The 24899-nt window shown below is 41.5% G+C and overlaps 2 protein-coding genes across 2 annotated transcripts; both read right to left on the reverse strand.

Moving 5' to 3' along the window:
• Window positions 1–1028: 1028 nt before the first annotated feature.
• LOC123407186 (glutamate receptor 2.8-like) lies at window positions 1029–8673 on the reverse strand. Its single transcript, XM_045100264.1, has 5 exons — window positions 8484–8673; window positions 2599–2858; window positions 2183–2498; window positions 1639–2051; window positions 1029–1517 (listed from the first exon to the last, which is right to left on the reverse strand). The coding sequence occupies exons 1-5, from the start codon at window positions 8671–8673 to the stop codon at window positions 1029–1031; spliced, it is 1668 nt and encodes a 555-aa protein (XP_044956199.1).
• A 7496-nt stretch (window positions 8674–16169) lies between these two features.
• Window positions 16170–24128, reverse strand: LOC123408291. The gene is made up of 4 exons (XM_045101429.1): window positions 23945–24128; window positions 17022–17281; window positions 16615–16930; window positions 16170–16504 (listed from the first exon to the last, which is right to left on the reverse strand). Exons 1-4 carry the CDS (start codon window positions 24126–24128, stop codon window positions 16170–16172), a joined length of 1095 nt encoding a protein of 364 aa, XP_044957364.1.
• Between the last annotated feature and the right edge of the window lie 771 nt (window positions 24129–24899).

Here is a 24899-nt window from a genome sequence, read left to right on the forward strand (position 1 = left end):
CCTCATCAAACTGTTTGAAGCCTCGGAAAATGGTGCGATGCCAGAAATCCTTAGGATCAGGCACGACGTCATCACATGCTCCTTGTAGGGTGTCGTAAAAGTTTGGGCACGTTCCGGGTGGGCCCACAATTATTTGAGACATTTATTGCATTTCTAGGGTTTCGATGATCTTTCTACCCTCCCTCGCACGGTTTTCGGTGATGCACCAGACCGTAGGGCCCACACGGTCTATAGCCGACATGAGAGACATTCCTGTAGTAAAATGAATAAATAAATAACATTCAGGGATTAAAGATAAATGCAAGGGAAATCACTTTAAAACTTTTTTGAATTTGAAAATCTATAAAATATAAACAGAGTGTTTTTGCAGAACACACGGCTTATAGTGTGTGTAAGCCGTGTGTACTTGTCAAGCACACGGCTTATAGCTCAAGCCGTGACGACGCCGTCAATCATCGTTGTTGTAGACACGTGGCAGGTACCTTTACCGGGTGAGACGCTATAAACCGAGTGCTTTCTTCATATATACCGTGTGGAAACTATAAGCCGAGAGCTTTTTCTGGGTACTCAGCTTATATGATAGCATAAGCCGAGTGCGTTGTTTTTACCGGGTGTTTTTCCTTGTGTACACAGCTTATATTCAGATAAGCCGAGTACCCAAAAAAAAACACGACTTATAGTATCCAAAATATAAAACATTTTAGGGATTCCACTAGGATACTACATACGGAGCAAAATGAGTGAATCTATACTCTAAAATATGTCTATGTACATCCGTATGTAGTTTATAGTGCAATCTCTAAAAGGTCTTATATTTAGGAACGGAGGGAGTATACACTCTTTTGAATATAAGACCAACGACGACCAAATCAGAAAATAAATTAATATGGGTATCAGTCACTGAAATTGCTATTCCTAGCTAGGTTATGATTTTGGGCCCATCACCGATCATACGCTCATTCCCTTACATAAGTGTTTTTAGTTTCTTCTGATATGCGTGCTATGCAGAACAGCTGTTGGCATGCATCTCATCGGGTGTTCATCTCGATTAGGATGGCGTGTTCGGGCACAGATTCATTGGGCTCTACATCACCAGGACTTTCTCCGCTCCCATTGACACCCTGAGGATCCTCATTTCTGGCTTCAAGGTGGGGTTGATCAGCCATAGACCCATTGCCCGTGGTGTTCTGCAGCGGACCAGATCCTCCGAGGCCTTCACTTCCGCCATCCCCATTCCTCTGCATATCAGAATCCCTCACTTTGGTGTATTTGGCATGAACCAACTTGGCAATCCTTACCAACAGCATGAGAGCTGTGATACATACAGTGATGATGAAGAGACCAGAGAAACTTCGCAAGGTGAGAGGCGCGGCGTCTGTGTTGGGGATGCCATAGCTCGGCAATGGTGTCGTTGTGCCTAACCATTTTGCTTCAATTCGCGACCCCTCATCCCCACCTATCAGGCCCAAGATGGCAACTGAAAGATTATGTACCAGTGGAGAATCCCGCGGAAACACCTGAAAGCATAGACATCATGTTAGTTAGGAGTTTGGACACATAGTTCTGTTCAGAACGCAGTGTAACTCTTGTAAGGATGGGAAGTGAATCTACTGAAGGCACTGGGGATGAGAAGCTTACAAAACCAAATCCAGGTGTCTTATACAAGCCGTTAATCATCTGAAACTCGTTATGATATCGAGGGTCAGAGAGAAAAGAGGTTAAATAGGGGATCTCATCAACTATAGCGGCGACACCTCCATTCTTTGAGCCCTTTCTCAAAGCATTAGCATACTCCTCTTCCATTCCATAGGCCTTTAACCTATTTTCGGCGAAGCCTTGTTTTCTCAAGACAGAATGTACAAACGATCCAGATGCGTATCCAATATAATCACCATTTGACAGGAGCTGGCCAAGATTTGTCACAGAAGGCCGGAGCCTCTTTGCAGTCAAAATGGATGATAAGCTAGCTGTGTAGCTCTGCACTATAACCAGCACGACAAAGCACCATATCACCACAACAATTTTCGACAGAGGGCTTCTAATAACTTGACCTGCGCAGATAATACGTTAATCAAGAAATTGGAGTATTACTGACATAATATAAGTCGTCCAAACTGCGAAAATGTCGAAGTAGAGAAAGAAAAGTATTGTGAGCAAATTCGAGCCCAAATTAAGTGCTAACCATGAGAAAATGTCAAAGTAGAGAAAGAAAAGTAGAGAGCGGTGCTGAACTGTCTCGAACTCGATCCTTGGTACTCGAGGTTTTTAGGCCGCTCAATCATCCACACAACTATTCCAGTGAAAAGGAAGCCACCCACAATTGCTAGCCAAAGCTCCGTTGTCAGTGGCTTCAAGAAGACCCATTCAATTGTTGGTTTGGAGTCATTCTCGTTGAGCACAAGCAATGATACGCCCGACTCAATGTATGGCATCGTGAAGTCCACATGAGCGGCTCGCTCCGCAGTTATGGTTATGTCACCCACTGCTGCATCAAAGATCTGCTCGTTGGAACCAACACCAACAGGTACAATGTGAGTATGTGATTCTAATGAAATGTAGAAATGACATGCAAGTGAAATGGGCATGGCTCAGGCTCACCCCTGAAGACACATCGCGTACTAGTTGATCATACAAACCGTCGACTACAACGAAGCCGTAATCAAGAACGTGTGGTAGGTCCTTCGTGGCAGCCTCAAAGACGTCAATGCAGTAGCCAGTGACTTTTTCACTAGTTGCATTCACAAAAACGTTAAAACCCGGATTGTAAGGCACAGCAATCTTGAGTTTCTTCAAATAGCCTTTGGTCGAACCTCCTGCTTCTCTTCTCCATAATATTGTGGTGTTCCTTCTCTCGATATCTGAATTAATACAAGTTTAGTGTGCCAATAAATACTTCAGCTGAATTAGTACTACAATAAGATGGAAAACACTTAAAATAAACCGGCTGATCTTTCCCTCCCGTAAGCCGCTCTCTCTTGGCGACAAGTGTCGAGACCTGCACACCACATCCCAGCCTTATCCTCTCCACCCTCGGACCGTCTTCCTCGTTCCTCCCTCCCTCACCCACTCCCCCACTCGTTTCTTCTCAGATGGGGAACCGGTTGATCCGATGGGGCGGCCGTCCAGCGCGTCGCTGGCAGGGTTGGGGGGAGCTGCGCTGTCGGAGGTGCTGAAGTGCGGCGGTGGCGAGAGCGGCAGTGGCTCCCCCAACCTCACCACAGCAGTCGTCATCCGCTGCGCCGCCATTGTTCCGCTCCAGCTCCAGTGAAGCATCGCTGGAGCTGCGATGGGCCGCCGGTGCTGCGTTGGAGCGCTACCGTGCAGGAGTTCACGCTCCAATGAAGCATCACCGAAGCTGCGATGGGTCGCCGGTGTTGCGTTGGAACACCCCCATGGCAGTGTTGCGCTGCAATGAAGCTTCATCGGCGACTGCAATGCAACTTCACTGACGGCGCCAAGAGCTGCTATGAAGCTTCATCGGTGGTTGCAATGGAGCTTCATCGATGGCGCCAAGATCTGTGATGCAGCGCCCGAACTGCAATGAAGCTCCATTCGCGCTGCAATGGAGCTTCACCACGACGAGTGGTTGTTGCTCGCGTTGACCCGATCCAACGTCTGTGTGGAATGCATCTAATGGCTGGTGACCCGACTGATTTCCTGGGAAATTAGTCGGTTGATCCGTAGCAGCCGTCCAATAAGATTCGATCTCGTCCCATCAATCCCTTTGTTTTGTACGTACCAGCAAAGTGACAGTTACAGAAATTCCGCATATAAATGAACAACCACTGTTCTGATGTATTGTGTCATTCAACACGTGTATCGGTTCGGATATTTACCACACTCGTTCAGTGTCCTGTTCGTATTACGCCTCCATTAAGTAGGCTCGTTGACCGAGAAACCCATTCTAATGCCGTGCATTAACGCACCCGGATGCTGGACCTCATCAAAATCTGCTATTTAAAGATGATCACACCTGGATAACACCACACCACAACACAAGCCGCTCCACATATCCTTCCTAGCATCACGCCCGTCGTGACTGCAGGCGGTAACGCTCTATGAGAGAGCCTTTCAACGGAGATGAAGCATGAGGTGGCCACCCTTGCGACCTCCTGGCAGAGCTGTCGTGCCAGGCGGGTCGAGGCCAACATGTCGGCCAGCTCGCCCGAGGTCTCCGACGATGAGGATGACCCCATCCTGGAGATGGGCTATGACGACACCGCAACAGAGCCCGTGCCTGTGCATGCCGGCTTCACCATGAAGCATACGCAAGTGCACTTCAATGTCACCATGACAGAGGAGCAACATGGTTCGCGCGCCTATGCCGGGGATCCAATAGACACATGAGGAACAACAATACAATATGCTTCTGCTAGAGCAGCACCGACCGACGATGGGCCACATCGACGCGAGCGTGCGATTTACAAGGCCCTATGCACTCAAGCCGCCGCTCGCAAGGAAGCGGTCACCACGGAGGAGCAGTTGCAGGCCATCACAGACGAAAACTACGTTGGCTACGCCTCCTATGCACCGTCGACGAACTATCGAGCGGATCGGTGGGACAACCGCAGCGCTGGCGTCACCATTTGCATCATGGACCTCACGTCCACCGGCGACTAACAAGGTGCGGACTCCTCCGAGGATGAGTAGGACATGGGAGGCGGTAGGGCCTTGTGTTACATCTGGGCCAGTCGGTCTTCCATGGTCTACTCTTCCTCGCCGAAGACCGCAACTTCACTTTATCGATCTTTTCGCCAGTACTTATGAAGACGACGAATGTAGGATGAAAAGTGCTTGGGCGCCTCACGGCTCTATAGGATAGATTTAGGGTTGGTATGTTTTTTGCTCTATATATATGAAATGTAATAAAAATCCCATGTTTATATGAATGTTGTCCGGTTAGTACGATATATGCTACATGAATTTCATCCAACAGTTTAATTAATTGTTGAAATATATGCGAACTACGTTGGATGATGTTCTTCGGCCTGCATAGAGATGTCGGAGAAAATTTATGGGTCGGTATTGCAAATTTCCTAAACTCCTTGCATATAAGACTTTTTAGATTTTATGAGACCAAGGCACAGCGTACACCATCCAATGTTCTAGCTTACTCCTTATCGGCAATGGTTTGAAGCTCCTCGCCTAGGTTGGGGAGGTAGCTGACCGTAGGCGCGGCGAGTGGCCTACACCAATGACGTATCTAACTTTGAAAGTTTTATTTAACAAATATATCCTCAAAGTTTCTTTTCCAGAACATCTACCCTTGAAGATGGAAAATTCTATTCATCAAATTTTGCGATGAATTGTCAACGCTCCGCACACACCCCCGACAGGATTTGGGACGGCCCAGTTTCGATTAGCCGCCAGTTTTGGGAACCTTCTAGCAGGTTCCCTGCACCGGGTTTTTGCTTTCTACCTTTTTTTTGTTTTTCATTTTTATTTTTTCCTTCTTCTTTTTCTTTTATTTTTTCTTCTTTTATGTTCGTTATTTTTTTCATTTTTCCAAAGGTTATTATATCCTTTTCAAACTAAGTTCATGTTCAAAAATTATTCTTAAAATTTGAAAAATCTTCTTGCTTTTATAAAAATGTTCTAAATTTTGAATAATTGCCGTTTTTCAAAAGTATGCATAACTTCAAAAAACATTTGGGATTTTCCATTTTTTTGGTATTTCCAAATGATATTCGGCACTTTCAAAAAATGCTATTGTTTTTCAAAAAACAATATTGTTTTCGTCTTTTTTTTTCTTTTTCGTATTACTTTTGTTTGAAACTTTCTAATGTTTCTTCTGAATTTCAAAAACATTTACCATTTTCAAACTTTTGCTCACAATTTATATTTAAATGTACGTGCTTCGAAAAATAATCAGGAAATGAAAAAAATGTTCTTTCTTTTGAAATGTGTTCTTAATTTCAAAAATGTTCATGTTTCCAAAATTGTTCTCGTGTTCAAACAACTGCATGATTTTTTGACATTTTCCATATTTTGAAAAAAATCAGGGATTTAAGAATATGTTTTCTTTTTTCAGCAAAAAAACTGTGATTTCATAAAGATATTTGTTCTCCAAAAACTATTCTCCTTTTCAAAATTTGTTCACGATTTTCATAAAATGCTCATGTTAAAAAAAACGGTGCCTCTCGCGAAAAAACAAAAACACGTTTTTTCACGCTATTTGTTTTATTTGTTTTGGCAAAAACCTAAGAAAGACCGACGAAAAACCAAAACAGAAAAAAATCCAACCTAAAAAACCGAAAACGCGTGCGGAAAAATAAAAAAAGAAACCAAAGAAAACGCTCCGAGCACGACACGTGGCGGCGGCTGAAACGCACCAAGTGGCGGCACTTGGGAGGTGTTGGCTGGGAAGCTCCCGAAGGAGCGCTCGCTAATTAGTTGCTTCGGATTTGCCGACGATGGGAGTCATAGCCGGGCAAAGCCCACCTTCGACTCAGCCCACCTCTCCGCCGGTCGGTTGAAGGTCCACGAAAGTAGCATGTTTATTTTAGGCTTTGGTTCCAAACAAAGGCTTTGTAGAACCACACATTTTTTGCATATTCTATTGCGTTAGTTGCAAAATTGTTTTCTCTTGATTCAAATGTGAAATTATTCATGCATTTCAAAATAAATAAGAGCCACGGTATAATTGATATTTACATATTTAAAGAACACAATGTTCATACGTATGCAAGAATATGTGCATGAATTATTATTCTCTTCATATTTATGCTCAACAAAAATATAATATTTGCAGTAAATAGGAAAATAAATAAACCTAAGAAAATAAATAATCCTCAATAATAAAAATGAAGTAAGAAAAATACAAAAGAACAATGTAAATGAAATATATCACATAGAAAAAGGATTTTTAAATTGACTCATTTATTTGGAAAATAATAGATGAAGGAAAAGTCACACATTTTTTATCTTGTTTATATGGCTTGGGAAATTGGTTCACGAATAAATAAATAAAACACCGTGTTAGTAGTGAGAAGTATTTACAAACTAAAAAGGTACTTCATGTACAAAAAATGTGTTAATATAACTCTAATTCTTACTATAGTGTGAAAGTATCCATGCATTAAAATTCAATGGTATCAAAAACATATCCATGCATTTTACAGGAGACATTTATTTATCATAAAAATGTTCATATTTTTTAAACAAATGTTCATGGATCGATAAAATATTCAAATGTACATGTACATGTGCAAAATCGATTTCCCCAAAAAATAGTATATACATGTTAATTTCTTTGTTGAAAGTATAACAAAACAAAATCAAATTATTAAAATAAAGTGATAAAATAAAATTGAAGAAATAAGGGGGGAAAGGTTAAAGACAAAAAAATGAAAGTATACATGTAAATAAAGAGAAAAAAATAAAAACCAATAGAAAATGTGAAAATATAAAAGTAACAAAAAATACAAATGAGATGAAAACAAGGAATGGTAAAAAGACATAGACATAGAAGGAAAATGATACTCCCTCCGTTCCTAAATATAAGTCTTTTAAGATGTTTTACTAGAGGGACTACATACGGATGTATATAGAGATACTTTAGAGTATAGATTCATTTTGCTCCGTATGTAGCCCTTTAGTAAAATTTCTAAAAAGGCTTATATTTAGGAACGAAGGGAGTAAAGAGGGAAATAAAAAAATTGTGCTCTTGCATGGATCACATGAACTCTTTGGTGGCGACAAGTGTCACACATATATCATGCCACATGTCATTGCTGACGAAGTTTTCGGATAATCTTAAACTTCACGAAGGTTACCCCTTAACTAGCGATTTTGTTATTGGGGCCAATCGTCTTCGGAGATAAAACTGAATCAATCACATGATTTTAGGTTAAGGCTGTTTTGGAGAATAATGGTATTCTTTTCAAGGTTTTACTCTCTTCTTTTCTGAATATAAGTCTTTTTAGACATTGTAATAGGGGACTACATATGTTTATATACATTGGTATGTAGTTCAAAAGTGGAATCTTTAAAAATATTTATATTTAAGAACGGAGGGAGTAGTGTTTACGTCTAACTTTTGAGATGAGTAACCAAAGCTGACCCCAACAAATACCTCCTCTGAACAAGCGTAGAGGACATGGACATGCATAGACACATCATGTGTTCCCACACATACCAAGCGATCAACTTGATAAGCTACCACTACAAACTTGTAATTAATGTGCTCCCACACATGACCCATCCCAATACTCAAATGTCCGGAATTTCACCATAAAATCTCAGAAATACTCCTCCCTCCGTTCTTAAATATAAGACCTTTTAGTGATTGCATTATGAACTACATACGGATGTACATAGACATATCTTAAAGTATAGATTCACTCATTTTGCTTCATATGTAGTCTTTTAATGAAATCTCTAAAAGGTCTTATATTTTGAAACGGGGGAGTAGTTATTATATAGAGACAATATGAGTTTTGGACTGTTAAGAAAAACCAGAATTTTAAGATAGTTTTATTTACCAGCCGGTGTAGCATCTTCGGGTGAGCCACCGGGAAGCCGGTCCAGGTGGTAGGCCACCGGCGCCACTGAAATGCTCCCGTCCGCCGGATCCTGGACGCCGGCTCGCACCGGGACGGCCGCCGTCGCGGCGGCCGGTACGGTCCGGAGCGCCAGTATAACCAGCAAAGAGACGGCGAGCGCGAACTCCATTTTGGTATCCAGCCCGAAGCCATTAGCTCAGTTAGCCATATATATATATATATGTATATGTACAGTGAGTAGCCTGATGTCGATGCAGTAAGTTTTAGGACCAGAGCTTGGACGTGTAACCGGTCCTTGCTGAATTTTCGACGTGGGTACGTTGCGTGGAAACCTCACTCGGGTGGCGCGAACGAGTCTTGAACGCTTGAGTGGCGTGAACGAGACTAGAGAGTTATTTACCGCAGAGTTTCGCGGTCAAATCGATTAGAGAGACATGTACAAAGACCAACTCTAGGCTCTAGCTGGATCGTCATATAGATTCATCGTCATGATAACCGATAATATGATCACTTCAGGATCAAAATGATACTCTAGTAAGGGTATCATCTACGCCGACCCTTAAACCGTTCATGGACCGTAAAAGTCATCCAACATGAGTCTGTATCAATCCGTCGGACGATTTAAACTTGTTTTCTCCCACCAACCGAAGACACCACCCGTCTCTCCGACGTTTTTCATCGAACGCCAACGCCGTTTGCCGCGCTGCATTCATGCTGGTTGAGAGCGTGCAACGGCCGTCATTGATGTCACAATTTGACCAAACAGGAGGGCGGCGCTGAAGAATGTGACCTCTCGAGCGTCGTCACAACGCGGCCCAAGAAACCAACTCGGCCGCTATGCCGGATTGAAGCGAGCTGATTGCCTGGCCTGGCGACGGCACACTACTCCTCCCCGAGCACCGGCTTCCTCCCCTCCTCCATCTTCGTGCCCGAGCCCCTTCTCCTCTCCGAGCCTAGCGACATCGATGCCGAAGTCATGGTGTTGTGCATCGGCGAGTGGAGTCAGTGGAAGCTCCTCATCTAGTGGTTCTTGGCGGCGTCGCCCATGCTCTCCGGGCCCTTCAGCGTGCATGGCAGTCGGCTCCTCCGGCAAGGAGGGGAACATCATCTCCTTCGATGATGGGGAGGACCAAAAGACGCAACAATAACCGCAATAGCCGCAGCAGCAGCCACACTGACTCCTGAAGGATGCCGTTGTGACGGACAAAGATTGCGTTCGTCAGATCGAGATAAGGGACACTCAGGTCCTTCGGGGCTGGATCATCATGGAAGCCATCAAATCTCCGTCCCCATCACGGGTAGGGCGGAGCTTCAGTCTCATCTAGACCAGTGTGCCCATTGTGCGAAGGAGAGGATAAGGGCTGCCGAGGCCTGACTAGCTGTCGACATGGCGGCGACAAAGACGGCAGATGTGGTGGCACGAGCGGACGTAGAGGAGGAAGCCATCCACGCGCACATTGTGAAGTGTTAGACTTAGAGATATCTTATTGTTGTAATCTCAACCCACCTCTATCTATTTCTATCTCTCCCGTAGCTAACTTAAACTACCGAATCCTAACAAGGGTCGGTATTGATCCCTTTCTTGTAAACCAAGGCAAGGGTTTTGCCCAATCAATATAAACACTGCGGCTTCCTCTCGAGGGTGTAGGAACGCTTTCATCTGACATGGTATACAGAGCCAACCTCTTCCCATCTATCTAGCCAAAACAAAACTCCACCGATCGCCAGAACCGATCGCCATGTCTTCTTCTTCGGCCACCGTCGCCCTCAACCTTAGAGCGCCGCCCACCGAGAAGCTGACCAAGGGGAATTTTCTCCTATGGAAAGCTCAGGTGATGCCAGGCCTGCGAGGAGCACAAGTCACCGGCCTCCTGGATGGAACCGATGCAGCGCCCGCGGAAACAGTGGAGCAGCAGGAGGCGGACAAGACGACGATCATGGTGCCTAATCCCCTTTATGCATCATGGTTGTCCAGAGATCAACAAGTCCTCAGCCATCTCCTCAATTCTGTGTCAAAGGAAATCCTCGCCCAAGTTGTGAGTAAAGAGAACACCTTTGATTTGTGGACTGCCATAATCACCATGTTTGCCTCGCAGTCCCAATCTCGAATTACAAATTTGAGAATTGCCACCGCCACCACCAAGAAGGGCTCCATGTCGAGCACCTCCTACATCGCCCGGATGAAGAGTCTAGGAGACGAACTCGCTGCTGCAGGCCGGCCCGTCTCTGATCCAGAGATGGTGGACTATATCCTTGCCGGTCTAGATCGAGACTACGACCCGGTTGTGGCAGCAATCGGCGCTGTCAAAACCTCCATCACCGTCGACGAGCTCTTCGCTCAAATCTCCGCCTTCGATCAACGGGTGGAGATGCTCGGTGACGGACCAGAAGCTGGCTACAATACCTCTGCAAACATGGCGTACAGGGGACGTGGCTAGTCCCGCGGCAGAGGATGCGGGCGTGGCAACAGAGGTCGTGGTCGAGGGAGACGCTCACCCTCTTCCCCTTCTCCAAACGGCAACAACAGGAGAGGTGATCATTCTCAGCAACATCAGCAGCAGCGCTCATCGCACCTGGACTACCCCGAGTGCCAGACTTGTTTCAAACATCATCGCGGGGGTGCCCGTGAATGTTGGGATCGCTATGAGGAAGATGAGTATGAAGAAAAGGAGGCCAATATCGCCTCCGACTCCTACGGCATCGACACCAACTCGTATGCCGACTCCGGTGCCACCAACCATATCACAGGGGAGCTTGACAAGCTGACGGTCAGAGACAAATATCGTGGCCATGATCAAGTGCACACTACAAGCGGATCTGGTATGAAAATTACTCATGTTGGTAGTTCAATTGTTAAAACCCCCATGAAAAACCTACACCTTAAAAAGGTCCTATATGTGCTCACAACATCGAAGAACCTTCTTTCTGTTCATAGGTTTACTCTTGATAATCATGTTCTCATTGAGTTATATCCATATTTGTTTTTGGTAAAGGACTTGGATACGAGGAAAATACTTCTTAGGGGCAAATGCATGGGAGGTCTCTACCCGCTCATATCTTCATCAACACCATCCAATAAACAAGCTTTTGTTGCTGTCAAGCCTTCCTCATCAAAGTGACATAGTAGACTAGGTCATCCTTCTTCAGTTATTGTTAAATTTGTTCTTAGCGAGAACAATCTTCCTTATTCTCATGAGTCCAGTGTTGATTCTATTTGCGATCCATGTCAACAAGCTAAAAGTCATCAGCTGCCATACCCTATATCTACCAGCATTTCCACTGCACCTTTGCAACTTGTGTTTTCAGATGTGTGGGGGCCAGCCCCCACCTCTGTCGGCAGACATTCATATTATGTTAGTTTTATTGACTATTTTAGCAAATTCACATGGATCTATCTTCTCAAGAAACGATCTGAAGTATTTCAAGTCTTTAAGAACTTTCAAAATCTTGTTGAGCGCAAACTAAACACCAAAATCATTGCCATGCAAACAGATTGGGGAGGTGAATACAGAAAGCTCAATCTATTTTTCCAAGAGCTTGGTGTTTCACATCATGTTGCATGTCCCCATGCACATCAACAGAATGGCTCAGCCGAAAGGAAGCATCGCCATGTTGTTGAAGTTGGACTAGCTCTTCTTGCAAACTCATCTATGCCACTAAAATTTTGGGATGAAGCCTTTTTAACCGCCACTTACCTGATAAATCTGCTACCTAGCAAAGTCATCAACTTTGATACACCCATCACTCGCCTCTTTGGCATCTCTCCTGATTACAAGTCACTCCGTGTCTTTGGTTGTGCCTGTTGGCCCAACCTTCGGCCATACAACACACGCAAACTTGCGTTTCGTTCAAAAAAATGTGTCTTTCTTGGATATAGTCCCATTCATAAAGGAGTCAAATGCCTAGATGTTTCTACTGGCAGAGTCTATATCTCACGTGATGTGGACTTTGATGAGTCATTTTTTCCCTTCGAAACTCTTCATCCCAATGCCGGAGCACTTCTCAAACAAGCCATTCTTCTACTTCCACCACATCTCCAAACTTCCGATCATGGGGGCGACAATTGTGCTAATCCAACTGATAATTGTATTACCAGAGAATTACCTCCATGTGTGCAGGATACTACAGCAGCAACCGGTGCAGAAAACGGTGAAGAAAATGATCAAAATTTTGGAGATTTGCCACCTATATTTCATGCAACAGAAGAAGACGAAGCCGGCGCGGAGCACAAGGAAGATCTGGCGGTGGCACCTAGAACTCCTGTGCGCATGCAGTCCCGTACGCCAGTCAGCGCCGCTCTTGCCCCGCACCAATCAGCTACCCCCACGTCAGGCGGGAACGCGCGCTCCGCACCGCGTCCCACGCGCAGACCGACAACAGCCGCTTCGGCGGGACCCACGACAGGATCGATCGCGCCATGTTTGACAGCGACCGCAGATTCGGTGGGACCCGCGTCGGGATCTCTCTCCCATGCACGCATGCACGCGGTCGGCAGCGGCGGATCTTCTGCGACGGTTTCTTCAGAGACGTCAACTACACCGCAGACCACACAGGCGGTCTCGGGATCCCCTGTGAACAGCGAAACCGAGAGGGGCTCGGGATCCTCTGCAACCGAGATTGTCGTGTCACTTCCTGTGCCACAACCGATACAAACACGACGAAGCAAAAATTCAACCAGCCACAACTTCTCGTGTCACAACTCGGTCGCAAAAAGGTATAAAAAATCCAAAGGTTTGAACTGATGGCACTATTCCATATGGCATGTTATGTGTAGCAGGAGAACCAGCAAACTTGGAGGATGCACTTGGAGATCCAAAGTGGAAACATGCAATGGATGAAGAATATTCAACACTCATGAGAAACAAGACTTGGCATCTTGTGCCAGAGAAGAGAGGTAAAAATGTCATTGACTGTAAGTGGGTTTACAGAATTAAAAGGAAAGAAGATGGCTCCATTGACAGGTATAAAGCTTGTTTAGTTGCAAAAGGCTTTAAGCAGCGGTATGGCTTGGACTATGAGGATACTTTCAGTCCTGTGGTCAAAGCTGCAACTATTAGACTTGTGTTAGCTATATCTGTATCCAGGGGGTGGAGTTTGAGACAGCTAGATGTTCAGAATGCGTTTTTACATGGTGTTCTGGAAGAGGAGGTTTACATAAGACAACCACTTGGGTATGTTGATAGAACGGTACCTCATTATGTATGCAAGCTTGACAAAGCACTCTATGGTTTGAAACAAGCACCAAGGGCATGGTAATCAAGGTTAAGTTCACAGTTGAAACGTTTAGGCTTTGTTGCATCCAAAGATGGCACTTCTGTGTTTATTTATAACAAGGCAAATACAACTATATTTGTGTTAGTATATGTTGATGACATCATAGTTGCAAGCTCCTCACAAAGTGCCACTAATGCCCTCTTGCATGATTTAAGTTCAGAATTTGCGTTAAAAGATCTTGGTGATCTACACTTCTTTTTGGGCATTGAGGTAAAGAAGATTCAAGATGCCATAGTGTTAAATCAAGAAAAATATGCCACTGAACTTCTAGTTCGTATGGGAATGAAGGATTGTAAGCCTTCACCCACACCTTTATCATCTTGAGAGAAACTATCAGCTTTTGAAGGTGAGCCACTAAAGGAAGAAGAGATCACAAAGTATAGGAGTGCAGTAGGAGCACTGCAGTACTTGACACTGACAAGACCTGATATTTCATTTGCTGTTAATAAGGTGTGTCAGTATCTTCATGCACCTACCAGTATACATTGGACTGCTGTCAAAAGAATTGTACGATACATAAAGTATTATGTGAGCTTGGGTCTTCAAGTTAAACACTCTAAATCCACTCTTGTTAGTGCCTTCTGTGATGCTGACTGGGTAGGATGCAGTGATGATAGAAGGTCAACTGGAGGTTTTGCAGTGTTCTTTGGTTCTAATCTCATATCTTAGATTGCCAGAAAACAAGCCACGGTATCCAGGTCAAGCACTGAAGCTGAGTATAAATCATTAGCAAATGCAACTGCTGAAATTATTTGGCTTGAATCATTGTTAAATGAACTGGGAGTTAAACAACATCGTGTGTCATGTTTGTGGTGTGACAATCTAGGAGCCACATATCTTTCTGCAAATCCAGTGTTTCATGGCAGGACAAAGCATATAGAAATTGACTTTCATTTTGTCAGAGAAAGGGTTGCAGAGAAGAAGTTGGACATACGTTTTATTCCTTCCAGAGATCAAGTTGCAGATGGATTCACTAAGGCCTTACCAGTCAAGCCATTTGAGGAATTCAAGAGGAATCTTAATATAGGATAGTTGAGATTAAGGGAGGGTGTTAGACTTAGAGATATCTTATTGTTGTAATCTCAACCCACCTCTATCTCTTTCTATCTCTCCCGTAGCTATCTTAAACTACCGAATCCTAACAAGGGTCGGTATCCCTTTCTTGTAAACCAAGGCAAGGGTTTTGCCCAATCAATATAAACACCGCGACTTCCTATCGAGGGTGTAGGAACGCTTTCATCTGACATTGTGAAGAAGCGGCAGCGGAGGAAGACGCGTGCCCTCACCCGAGAACAGAATCGGTCGGTCCGTGAAATAGTCGGACTGCAACCAAAGGAGGAGAAGGAGGACAGTGACGGTGAGCACAGCTCCGACAAGGAGCTTATCCGGCTCAATCCATATTGCGTCTTTAAACGGTACTTCCTCGAGAAGGACGACAATGACGCCGAGAAGGGTAAGGGGAGCCGGGGGTGATCTTCTCCCATCATAGTCAAACATATCAAATTTTGATATGTATGCGTCGTTTACGTAGTTGCATGAGTTTGTATGAATTTGAGGTGGGCTAATTGAGGTATCCGGTTGTAAGAAGGAAAATTTAAGGCGTGATCGGCCAGTGCCCGTGGATACGCCAGGACGCTTCTGCATAGTTTGAAAGGATGGATTTATCAAGTCCAGCTGTAGATGCTCTCAGGCCCAACTTTCTTTCATCATGTACAACTTAAAGAGTGTGTGGCTAGTGTCACAAGGTTAAATCAGATAAATGTGGTTAAATTCCAGAAAGGTCGTGTCGATAGTAGGATTACCATGGCACTGGTCTCGCAGCGGAAATATATACTCCCTTTCAAAAATAAGATGAAAAACAACAAATTCAGGAAAAAAAATCTGGGTATTAGTCACTGAAATTGTTATTCCTAGTTAGGCTATGATTTGGACCCATCATCCATTCTTAGGCCCTGTTTGAAACCACAATATATTATTATAATCTGAATTATGAAGATAGATTATATAATCTGGTTTATAAAAATAATCTAGGTGGACATGTTTAGAGGCCAGATTATATAAACTGTAATCCAGGTTTTACATTGCATAATGACTTATCTGCCTTCTGTTTTTTTAAAAAGAGGAGGGTGGCGGTGGTAGGAATGTAATTGACTCCAACTTTACAAGGGTAATGGGTCATTAGCAATATATAATCTGATTTTAGCTCGGATAGAGTAGATTATGAGTTTTTAATAATTTGTTCATCTAGTTTTTATAATCTACATCATAATTTGTCCTGTTTGGAGACATAATAGATTATAAAAACTGAATTATATAATCTGAATGGTTCCAAACAGTGCCTTACACCCATTCCCTGAGGACAGTTGAATATCCACAGAAGATAATACGAAATCATTTTTCATTTCTCCTGATGCGCGCTATGCAGAACAATTGTTGGCATCTCGTCGGCCGTTCATCTCGATTAGGATGGCGTGTTCGGGCAGAGTCATTGGGCTCTACATCACCAGGACTTTCTCCGATCCCATTAACACCCGGAGGATCCTCATTTCTGGCTTCATGATTGGGTTGCTCAGTCGTAGACCAGTTACCCATGTCGTTCTGCAGAGGGCCAGATCCTCCGTGGCCTTCACTTCCTCCACCCCCATCGGCATTCTGCATATCAGAATCTCTTACTTTGGTGTACTTGGCATGGACTGACTTTGCAATCCTTATCAACAGCGTGAGAGCTGAGATACATACAGTGATGATGAAGAGACCAGAGAAACTTCGCAAAGTAAGAGGTGTCGCATCCGTGTTAGGGATGCCATAACTCGGCAATGGCGTCGCTGTGCCTAACCATGAGAAAATGTCAAGGTAGAGAAAGAAAAGTACAGAGCGGTGCTGAACTGTCTCGAACTCGATCCCTGGTACTCCAGGTTTTTAGGCCGCTCAATCATCCACACAACTAGTCCAGTGAAAAGGAAGCCGCCCACAGTTGCTAACCAAAGTTGCGTTGTCAGTGGCTTTAAGAAGACCCATTCAATTGTCGACTTGGAGTCATTCTCGGTGAGCACAAGCAATGACACGCCCGACTCGGTGTATGGCATCGTGAAGTCCACGTGAACAGCTCGCTCAGCGGTTATTGTTATGTCACCAACTGCTGCATCCAAAATCTGATCGCAGGAACAACATACAGTACAATGTAAGTATGTGATGCTCAGGAAATGCGGAAATGACATGCAAGTGAACGGAGCAGAGGCTCACCCCTGAGGACACATTGTGTACTAGTTGGTCATAAGAACCGTTAAAGACGATGAGCTCGTAATCTAGATCAAGAGGTATATTCTTCAGAGCAGCGTCAAAGACATCGATGCTGTAACCAGTGACTTTTTGACTGGTCGCATTCACAAAAGCTTTAAAATCCTGTTTGTTAGGCACGCCAATCTTGATTTTCTTTGCAGAACCTCTGCCCAAAGCTCCTGCGTCCCTTGTCGATAATATTCTGGCATTCATTCTCTCAATTTCTGGAGTAATACTGGTGTTAGTATCTTGTCTGACTACCAACACAATGTTATCAAGTTCTATAAGAGGGGAGAGGGATAGCCCAAAAGTGCAAATGGAGCCCGCCCTCCATTAAGGACTTAAAAAAAACATATTTTCACATCACAAAAAAAGTCAAAAAATATGCAAATACATATATAACACGTTGAGGAAAAAGTTCATAACAATATACTTTCATACGTGGCGTATACATAAAAAACAAAAACACAAATGAAAATGGACCTTTTTTTGTTGTTTTTGGGCCGGAATTTTTGTTATTTTTATGCAGCTTGCAAAAAAAATAAAATTTTGAATGAAATTTTACAGATCCACTGCAAATATGTATAAATTTTCGCATATTTATTTTTGAATTTTTTTGAAACATAGAAATATTATTTTTGAATCTTTTAAAATAAAGTCTTTCAATGCTCCCGTCCACCAAAACTTAGCTTAGTAGCACAAAAATAAAAAATAATTGCTCACATGAGAGGGTTTCAAGGCAACTAGGATACAGGTGTGCCCTTCTGCGCAAAATTAAGGGAAAAGTCACACATGTTTTATGTCTTTTTTTTTAGGAATACACATGCTTTACATGATATGCAAGGTTAACTTTGTCCTTGCATTTGGATACATAGTTGGATTGATCTCCCGCTGCACCGCACTGCATCTTCCTGGAAGATGGGAGCTACGGCACTAGGCCGCCATCCCACCTTCTGCACCATTGGCGACAGAAATCCCCACCGCCATTCGCTCGTCACGTACGGCGGCAAAGCGACGTGACAGTGGAGGTGGGTGATCAGGACAGGAAGGTATCGCGACGAATAGGCCGCAATCACCTCCGTCGTCTTCTTTTTTGCCTCCACTGGGGTGGACGGACGTGTTTCTTACGACGTCCGGCAGCAGCGACAACAAAGATGAAGCGTAGTCTAGTTTTATCAACCTTAGTTTTATTTATTTTTTAAGTTTATATAGTTTAGTTTTAAGATTTTTGTAATATATTTACATCGTTTTTTTGTATCGTATCGACTATAGTATGATAAAATATTGTTTGGGTTTGATGCGCGCGCTGCATTTTGCAGCGCCGGCTAAAACGACAACATCACGTCAAGTTTTTTTTTCCTAAGGAATTTTAAGTTGTCTGTTGGAATTGCTCTTAGATGGAGTCAAACGGTGCACTAGCGATTGTGTACGTATTACGATTCAACGCTCAAAGTAAGTATTATGTATAGCGGCAGATCCGTTTTTTCATCATTCTTTCAAGAAATAAATAGCGTATTCTTGAACAAATTTTGAAACTCGAACAAACTTTTAAAATTTCATAATTAGAAAAACGTGAATAATTATTGAAATCACTAATTAAATTTGAATATCCAAACATTTGTTGATTTTTATAAGTTTAAAACATACATTGAACTTTTTGAAAAACTACACTGAACAATTTTACTAGTCAGTGTATATTTTTGTGATATATGATGAACAAATCTTGAATATACAATGAAATTTTTTGTAATATATGTTGAACAATTTTTAACTACACATTAAAGTGTTTATTTATATACACCAAGAAAATATTAAATACATATTGAACTATTTTTTTTATATATACCGAACAGTTTTAGGATTGTGAACTTTTTCTAAAAGTGAACAAAATTTGAAATCCATGAAAAAATTGAAATCCCGAAGAAAAATTTGGATTTCAAACCCTTTCCATTAGAACAAAGTGTAAAAATAAAAACAAAGAACGATAAAATGAAAAAAAGAGAAAAAAGGAACAAAATATATAAAAAAGGAAAAAAATGGAAAAACGAGCTAAACACATTTCAGGGAACTACTGGAAGGTTCCCAAAACCAGTTGCTCGCCCGAAGTGGGCTAGCCCGTGCGCTTCGTTCGCTCGCTTCCTTTAGCGAAGCAGCGAGAAGGGACACACACAGGGAAAACCCTATTTGCGCACTATGCATCAAATAATCCGGCAAACACACAGCGTCGCGACAAACTGGCCGGCCCATCTCCCTCTGCAGGCAGTTCCGATTTCTGCTTTATTTGTTTTCTCCTTTTTTCTGTTTCGTTTTTTACTTTTTTTATTTTTTTGTTTTTCTGCTTCTGTTTCTCTTTTTCCTTTTTTTTCTATGGATATTTATTTAACCTAAGTTCATGTTAAACCAATCTTGAAATTAATAAATGGTCTTGATTTTATAAAAATGTTTTAATTTCAAATATTTTCCATTTTTCAAAAACATTCCCAGCTTCAACAAATGTTCGGAATTTTGGAAAAATGTCCGACATTTTTCAAAAATATTATCGTTTCCTTTTAAGTTTTTTCCTTAACTTTTGTTCCTTTTTCCTTTCCCTATTTTTCTGTTTGACATTTTATATTTTTGTTTTGAATTTCAAAAAATGTTCTCGCATTCATAGTTTATATTTAAATGACCGTGCTTCAAAAAAAGTTCCTGCTTCCAAAATGTGTTCATCTTCTAAAAAATGTTCGTGTTTCAAAAATTGTTCTCGTATTCAAAATACTGGATGATTTTCAAAAAATGTTCGTTTTTTCATAAATTATTCACATTTTGTAAACAAACGTTCTCCTTTTCACATTTTTATTTAAAAAATCCTGTTTTACGAAAATTGTTTCTCTTTTTTGAAACTTCGTTCACAAATTGAAAACTTGTTCAAATTGTTTTCGCCAATTCTAATATTAGTCATGAATTGAAAATGTTCGGGAAGTCTAAAAATTATTCTTCATTTTCTAGAATAATAATTCTGTTTCAAAAAATGTACATAAGTTCAAAGAATGTTCCTGTTTTAAAACGTGTACACAAGTTCAAAAAATATTCCCGTTTCAAAAATTGTTCACAAATTTCCAAAAATGTTCTTTCTTACAAAAATAAATGTTCTACGTTCGTAAAAGGCTCCTGTTTTCAAATTTGTTTATAAACTAAGTAATTGTTTATGTTTTCAAAAAAAATGTGTATTTAAAAAATTATCTGCGTTCCAAATTAGTTCACGTTTTTTCTAAATTGATATCTGTTTCAAAAATTGTTCTCAAAATACAAAAAATTGTTTGTTTTAAAAAAATGTTCACTCTTTCATATTTGTTTGTGGTTTTTTGAAAATTGTTCTCCTTTTCAAAATTTTGTTCGCAAGATTCAAGAAATGTTCTTGTATTTAAAAAATTATTCGCGCTTCCAAATTTGTTCACGTTTTCTTTAATTTTTTCTCAGTTTCAAAATTTGTTGTCAAAATGCAAAAAGTGTTCTTTTTTAAAATATTTGTTCGCACTTTCAAATTTGTTTGGGGTTTTCAAAATTGTTCTCCTTTTCAAATTTTTGTTCTTAAGATTCAAAAAATGTTCGCACTTTAAAAAAAATTGCGTTTCCAATGTTGTTCACTATTTTAAAAATTGTACTCAGTTTTAATTTTTTTTCTCAAATTTAAAAAAATGTTCGTGCTTCAAAAATTTGTTCACTCTTTCAAATTTTTTTTGTGTTTTTCAAAATTGTTCTACTTTTTCAAATTTTATTCTCAAGATTTAAAAAATGTTCATGCTTTAAAAAATTATTCACGCTTTCAAATTTATTCACGATTTTTCAAAATTGTTGTTCAAATTCGAAAAATGTTTTTTCTTAAAATTAAAAAATAAAAGGAAAGAAAAAACGAACTAAAAAAGAAATGAAACAGAGAAGGAAAAAAGTAACAGAATAAATGGGCCGGCCTATTCGGAGGTCCCCATAGACATATGTCATATACGGATCTACTGGTCGATACACATGGCTAGGTCTTCACGCTGGCATGGATCAAGCGGGCCAGGACCTTTTAGTAGTCGTGCCATGCCGGGCGGACCCATATGGTCAGGTTTAATAAAATTACTAATTAAGAAGTAGATCTTTTAAAAATTACTTATACCTCCTTAGATTGCAATAAGTGACGCATTTCATGTGTGTCATTTGTCGCAACCTGAAAGTTTTTGTTTTTTCATACATCTGTATTTCCAAAATGTTCTATCTCCTAAACCGTGCGTTTATATCTTGAACCATTTTCATCTTTGGGTTTCTTCTGCTGAGATCTTTAAAATTAGGACCAATGTTGATAGGTTTTGATGAATTTTTTTCATGAAAAAATGACAAAAAAACCGTGCCTCTCGCGATAGAAAAAATACAGAAAAAGCAATTTTTTCCGCTAATTTCCATACCGAGGTCCTCTTGCGGAAGGCAAAACCGTGCCTCTTGCGGAAGAAAAACCGTGCCTCTCGCAAAAAAAACATATTTTTTTCCTTTCTGAGAGGCACGGGCATGCCTCTCACGAAGGTGAAATTGTGACTCTCACGAAACCAAAACCGTGCATCTCACAAGAAAACAGAAAACGCGTTATCCCCTTTCCGAGAAGCACTCGCGAAGGCAAAACCGTGCCTCTCGCGAAAGCAAAACCGTGCATCTCGTAAAAAAACAAATTTTTTTTTCATTTCCGAGAGGCACGGCCCTGCCTCTCGCGAAGGCAAAACCGTGCCTATCGTGAAAGCAAAACCGTGTCTCTTGCAAAAAAAATCGAAATAGAAATCACTTTTTTCGCCCAATTTTTTTAAAAGAAAATTTCCTCAAAAAACTAAGAAAGACCGATGAAAATCCGAAACATAAAAAAACCGGAAAAATTAATCTAAAAAGCCGAAAACGCATGCGGAAAAATAAAAAATGAAATCCAGAAAAAACCGCTCAAAACACGACACGTGACAGCGACTAAGAACGCGCCAGGATGCATCACGTGAGAGTGCTCGTCAAAAGGCTTTCGAAGAAACGCTCGCTAACTAGTGCTCATCAAAAGGCTTCCGATGAAACACCTACAATGGCACATAACAGGGCCGGCCCAACTTAGTGTTATGTTCACCCTGGTATTCAATTAATTTTGTTGGGTTTGTTTTGGGTTTATCCATTTTGTTGATTTTCATTGCTTTTCCGTTTCCATTTTACATTTTCTATTTTTCTTGTTGTATTTGAGGTTTTTATTTCGTATTTTTTTTTCCTTTCTTCTTCCTGGTTACTTTTGGTTTCTCTTTTTTACTGTTTTGCTTCCATATTTTTATTTTATCTTTTATAATAATTTCCCTGCATATACAATGAACATTTCTAAAATTACACAATATAGTTTTTAAATATATATGTAAAATTTATATATGGCAAATATTTTAAAAATACACGATGAATATTTATAATCACATGGTGGGCATGTTATAATCGCACAATGAGGATGTATAAGCTAGCGGCCTTACAGAGGATAGGTTTTTTCAGGCCCAATGTGGCCTCATAAAAAGCATTTTACTATCCCAATTTTTCTGCAATTCTAATTATCCATAAATTGGCTAACATTTGCTAAGTAAAGAACTAGAGTTGGTAAAAGAGCATTCAACCATCTGTAAAAAATCGATATCAAGCAAACATATCCAAACTTAAGACGGTCATCGATGAAAAGTGCAATATATAATCATGCTACAGTTTTTTAAGATATATGTTTAGTGCGTCATTGTAAAATACTTTGTTAGCTTTATGATACATATGAACTTTTCGCAAGGTTTCTAACAATTATGTTGACCACAACTACAACTACAATATGATTAGTTGCAGTGTTCAAAAAGAAGTGATACCCTACGGTAGGGCTAGAATTCGAGCCGAGTCTTGAGCTTGTTTCGTTAACGAGCTAGCTTGACTTGACTCGTTATTCTAATGAGCTCAAATCCATGATTCACTTGACTCATATAGCTCACGAGCAAGCTCGTTATAGGTATGGACATAAAACCTAATGAATAGAATAAAATAAATATTAAATGAGAATATAATATATACATATTAAGCATGTACGATGTTCACAAACAATTGTAAGTAGCTTAACTTTTAATTATCACTACTATCAATGTGTCAGCAAGTCAGTAACATATACATGACTATAGTAATTAGCAAGTCTGTTATATGTACCTGACGACAATTCCACATATAATAGTACATGATCACAATAATCATCAAGTTAGTAACATGACATGATCCGAGAAGTGGGTTTACGCGTCACTTCTACTGCCGCGAACTCATCATTCAGAAACATAGGAGACATTAGGGTAACTGACAGACTGGTCTCTCACCATTTTGCTAAGCCGCGGTTGACTGAGACTTCGTTGTGTCTCTGTCGATACTATCTTCATTTGATTTAGATCCGTGCAAAAAAAAAACAGTTTTCTTCTTCTTACATACTATATCACTTGACTGAAGCTTGATTAAATCACAGTCGACTGATACCTAGCCACACCCTTTTGTTAGGGGTGGACGAAGAGGAATCGTGGCGTACGTCTTCTGGGCGGTTAGGCCCTGTGTTGTGCTGTGTGGCTGATTTTTATACCGAGCCTAATGAGTTACACAAGTATTTATGAACTCGACTCGTTTAACTTGCTCTATAACTGATCTTAAAGTAAAACTTGACTCGGCTCGTTGTTCTTTGAGTTCAGTCACTCGAGCCAACTCATGAGCTAGTCGTTTAGCTGAGCTTCGAGCTTTTCTTTAGCCCTACCCTACGCGTTGATGCGTGAATTGGTTGCAAATATTTCAATGTAGGTTGTATCATGTATGAAAACATTAGTAGTTGGACTAATAATTTGAAGGTTTGTTTCATTTACCAGCCGTTGTAGCGTCTCCTGGAGAGCCCCCGGGAAGCCGGTCCAGCCCCTCCGGAGCCATGGAAATGCTCGCGTCGCCTGCCGGATCCTGGACGCCAGCTCGCACCGGCAACGGCACAGTCGCTGTTGCCGCCGCCGATGCGTTTGAGAGCGTGAGCATAACAAGCAAAGCGATCGCGAGCATGCACCCCATATTTTTGGATCTCCCGTGTCCGAGCCATCAGACCAATCAGCTATATATACTCTTATCTGACGTGATGTAACTACGTAATACTGCAGCACCTGTTACACGTCCAACGGTCCTTGTTGAATCTTTCCACGTACGTGCTGGCTGGGTAACCTGACGCGGGTAGCGCGAACGAGTCAGAACGCCATTTTCCGCATGGTTTCTCGATCGAGGCGCGCGCCAAAGTCCAAACCGATCGAGGCTACATGTGGTCTCGCACAGGCATTGTGGTCTCTCCAAGAAAAGTGGGACATGAATGAAGAATTGGGGCATGTACCATGGGTCCATGGTCTATAAGACAGTGTCATTGGGTCCTCGTTTCTCGAGGCTACATGTGATCTCACATACTCTCAAGTCTCAACTCAACCATTTGACCCCAGAAGAGAACGATGGAACGGTTCGTACGTAGAATTACGTGTGTCAGCCAATTCCTTGTGTGGATCCGCGATGTTTTGTCCGCTAGCTGCTTGGGTTTTACAGTGAAGTAATCGGGTCTTGGTCTTTATTCGTAGTTCAAGTAACTGAGTTGATGGAAGAGTTCTAGACAAACATAGACAAGAAGATGTCCTTCTTTTTTATTTGGAGTAAAACATAATATTAAGTTGTGCGACATGGAGGTTCATAGTATTTATTATTTTGGTTAAAACGGTCCTTTAGAAGTAGGTTTATTAAAAATATATAGAAGAGAGTTGTCCGGTTAAATGCGGAAAAACGGACAAAAACTATTAC

The sequence above is a fragment of the Hordeum vulgare genome, chromosome 7H, assembly GCF_904849725.1.
Source record: "Hordeum vulgare subsp. vulgare chromosome 7H, MorexV3_pseudomolecules_assembly, whole genome shotgun sequence".
NCBI lineage: Eukaryota > Viridiplantae > Streptophyta > Magnoliopsida > Poales > Poaceae > Hordeum > Hordeum vulgare.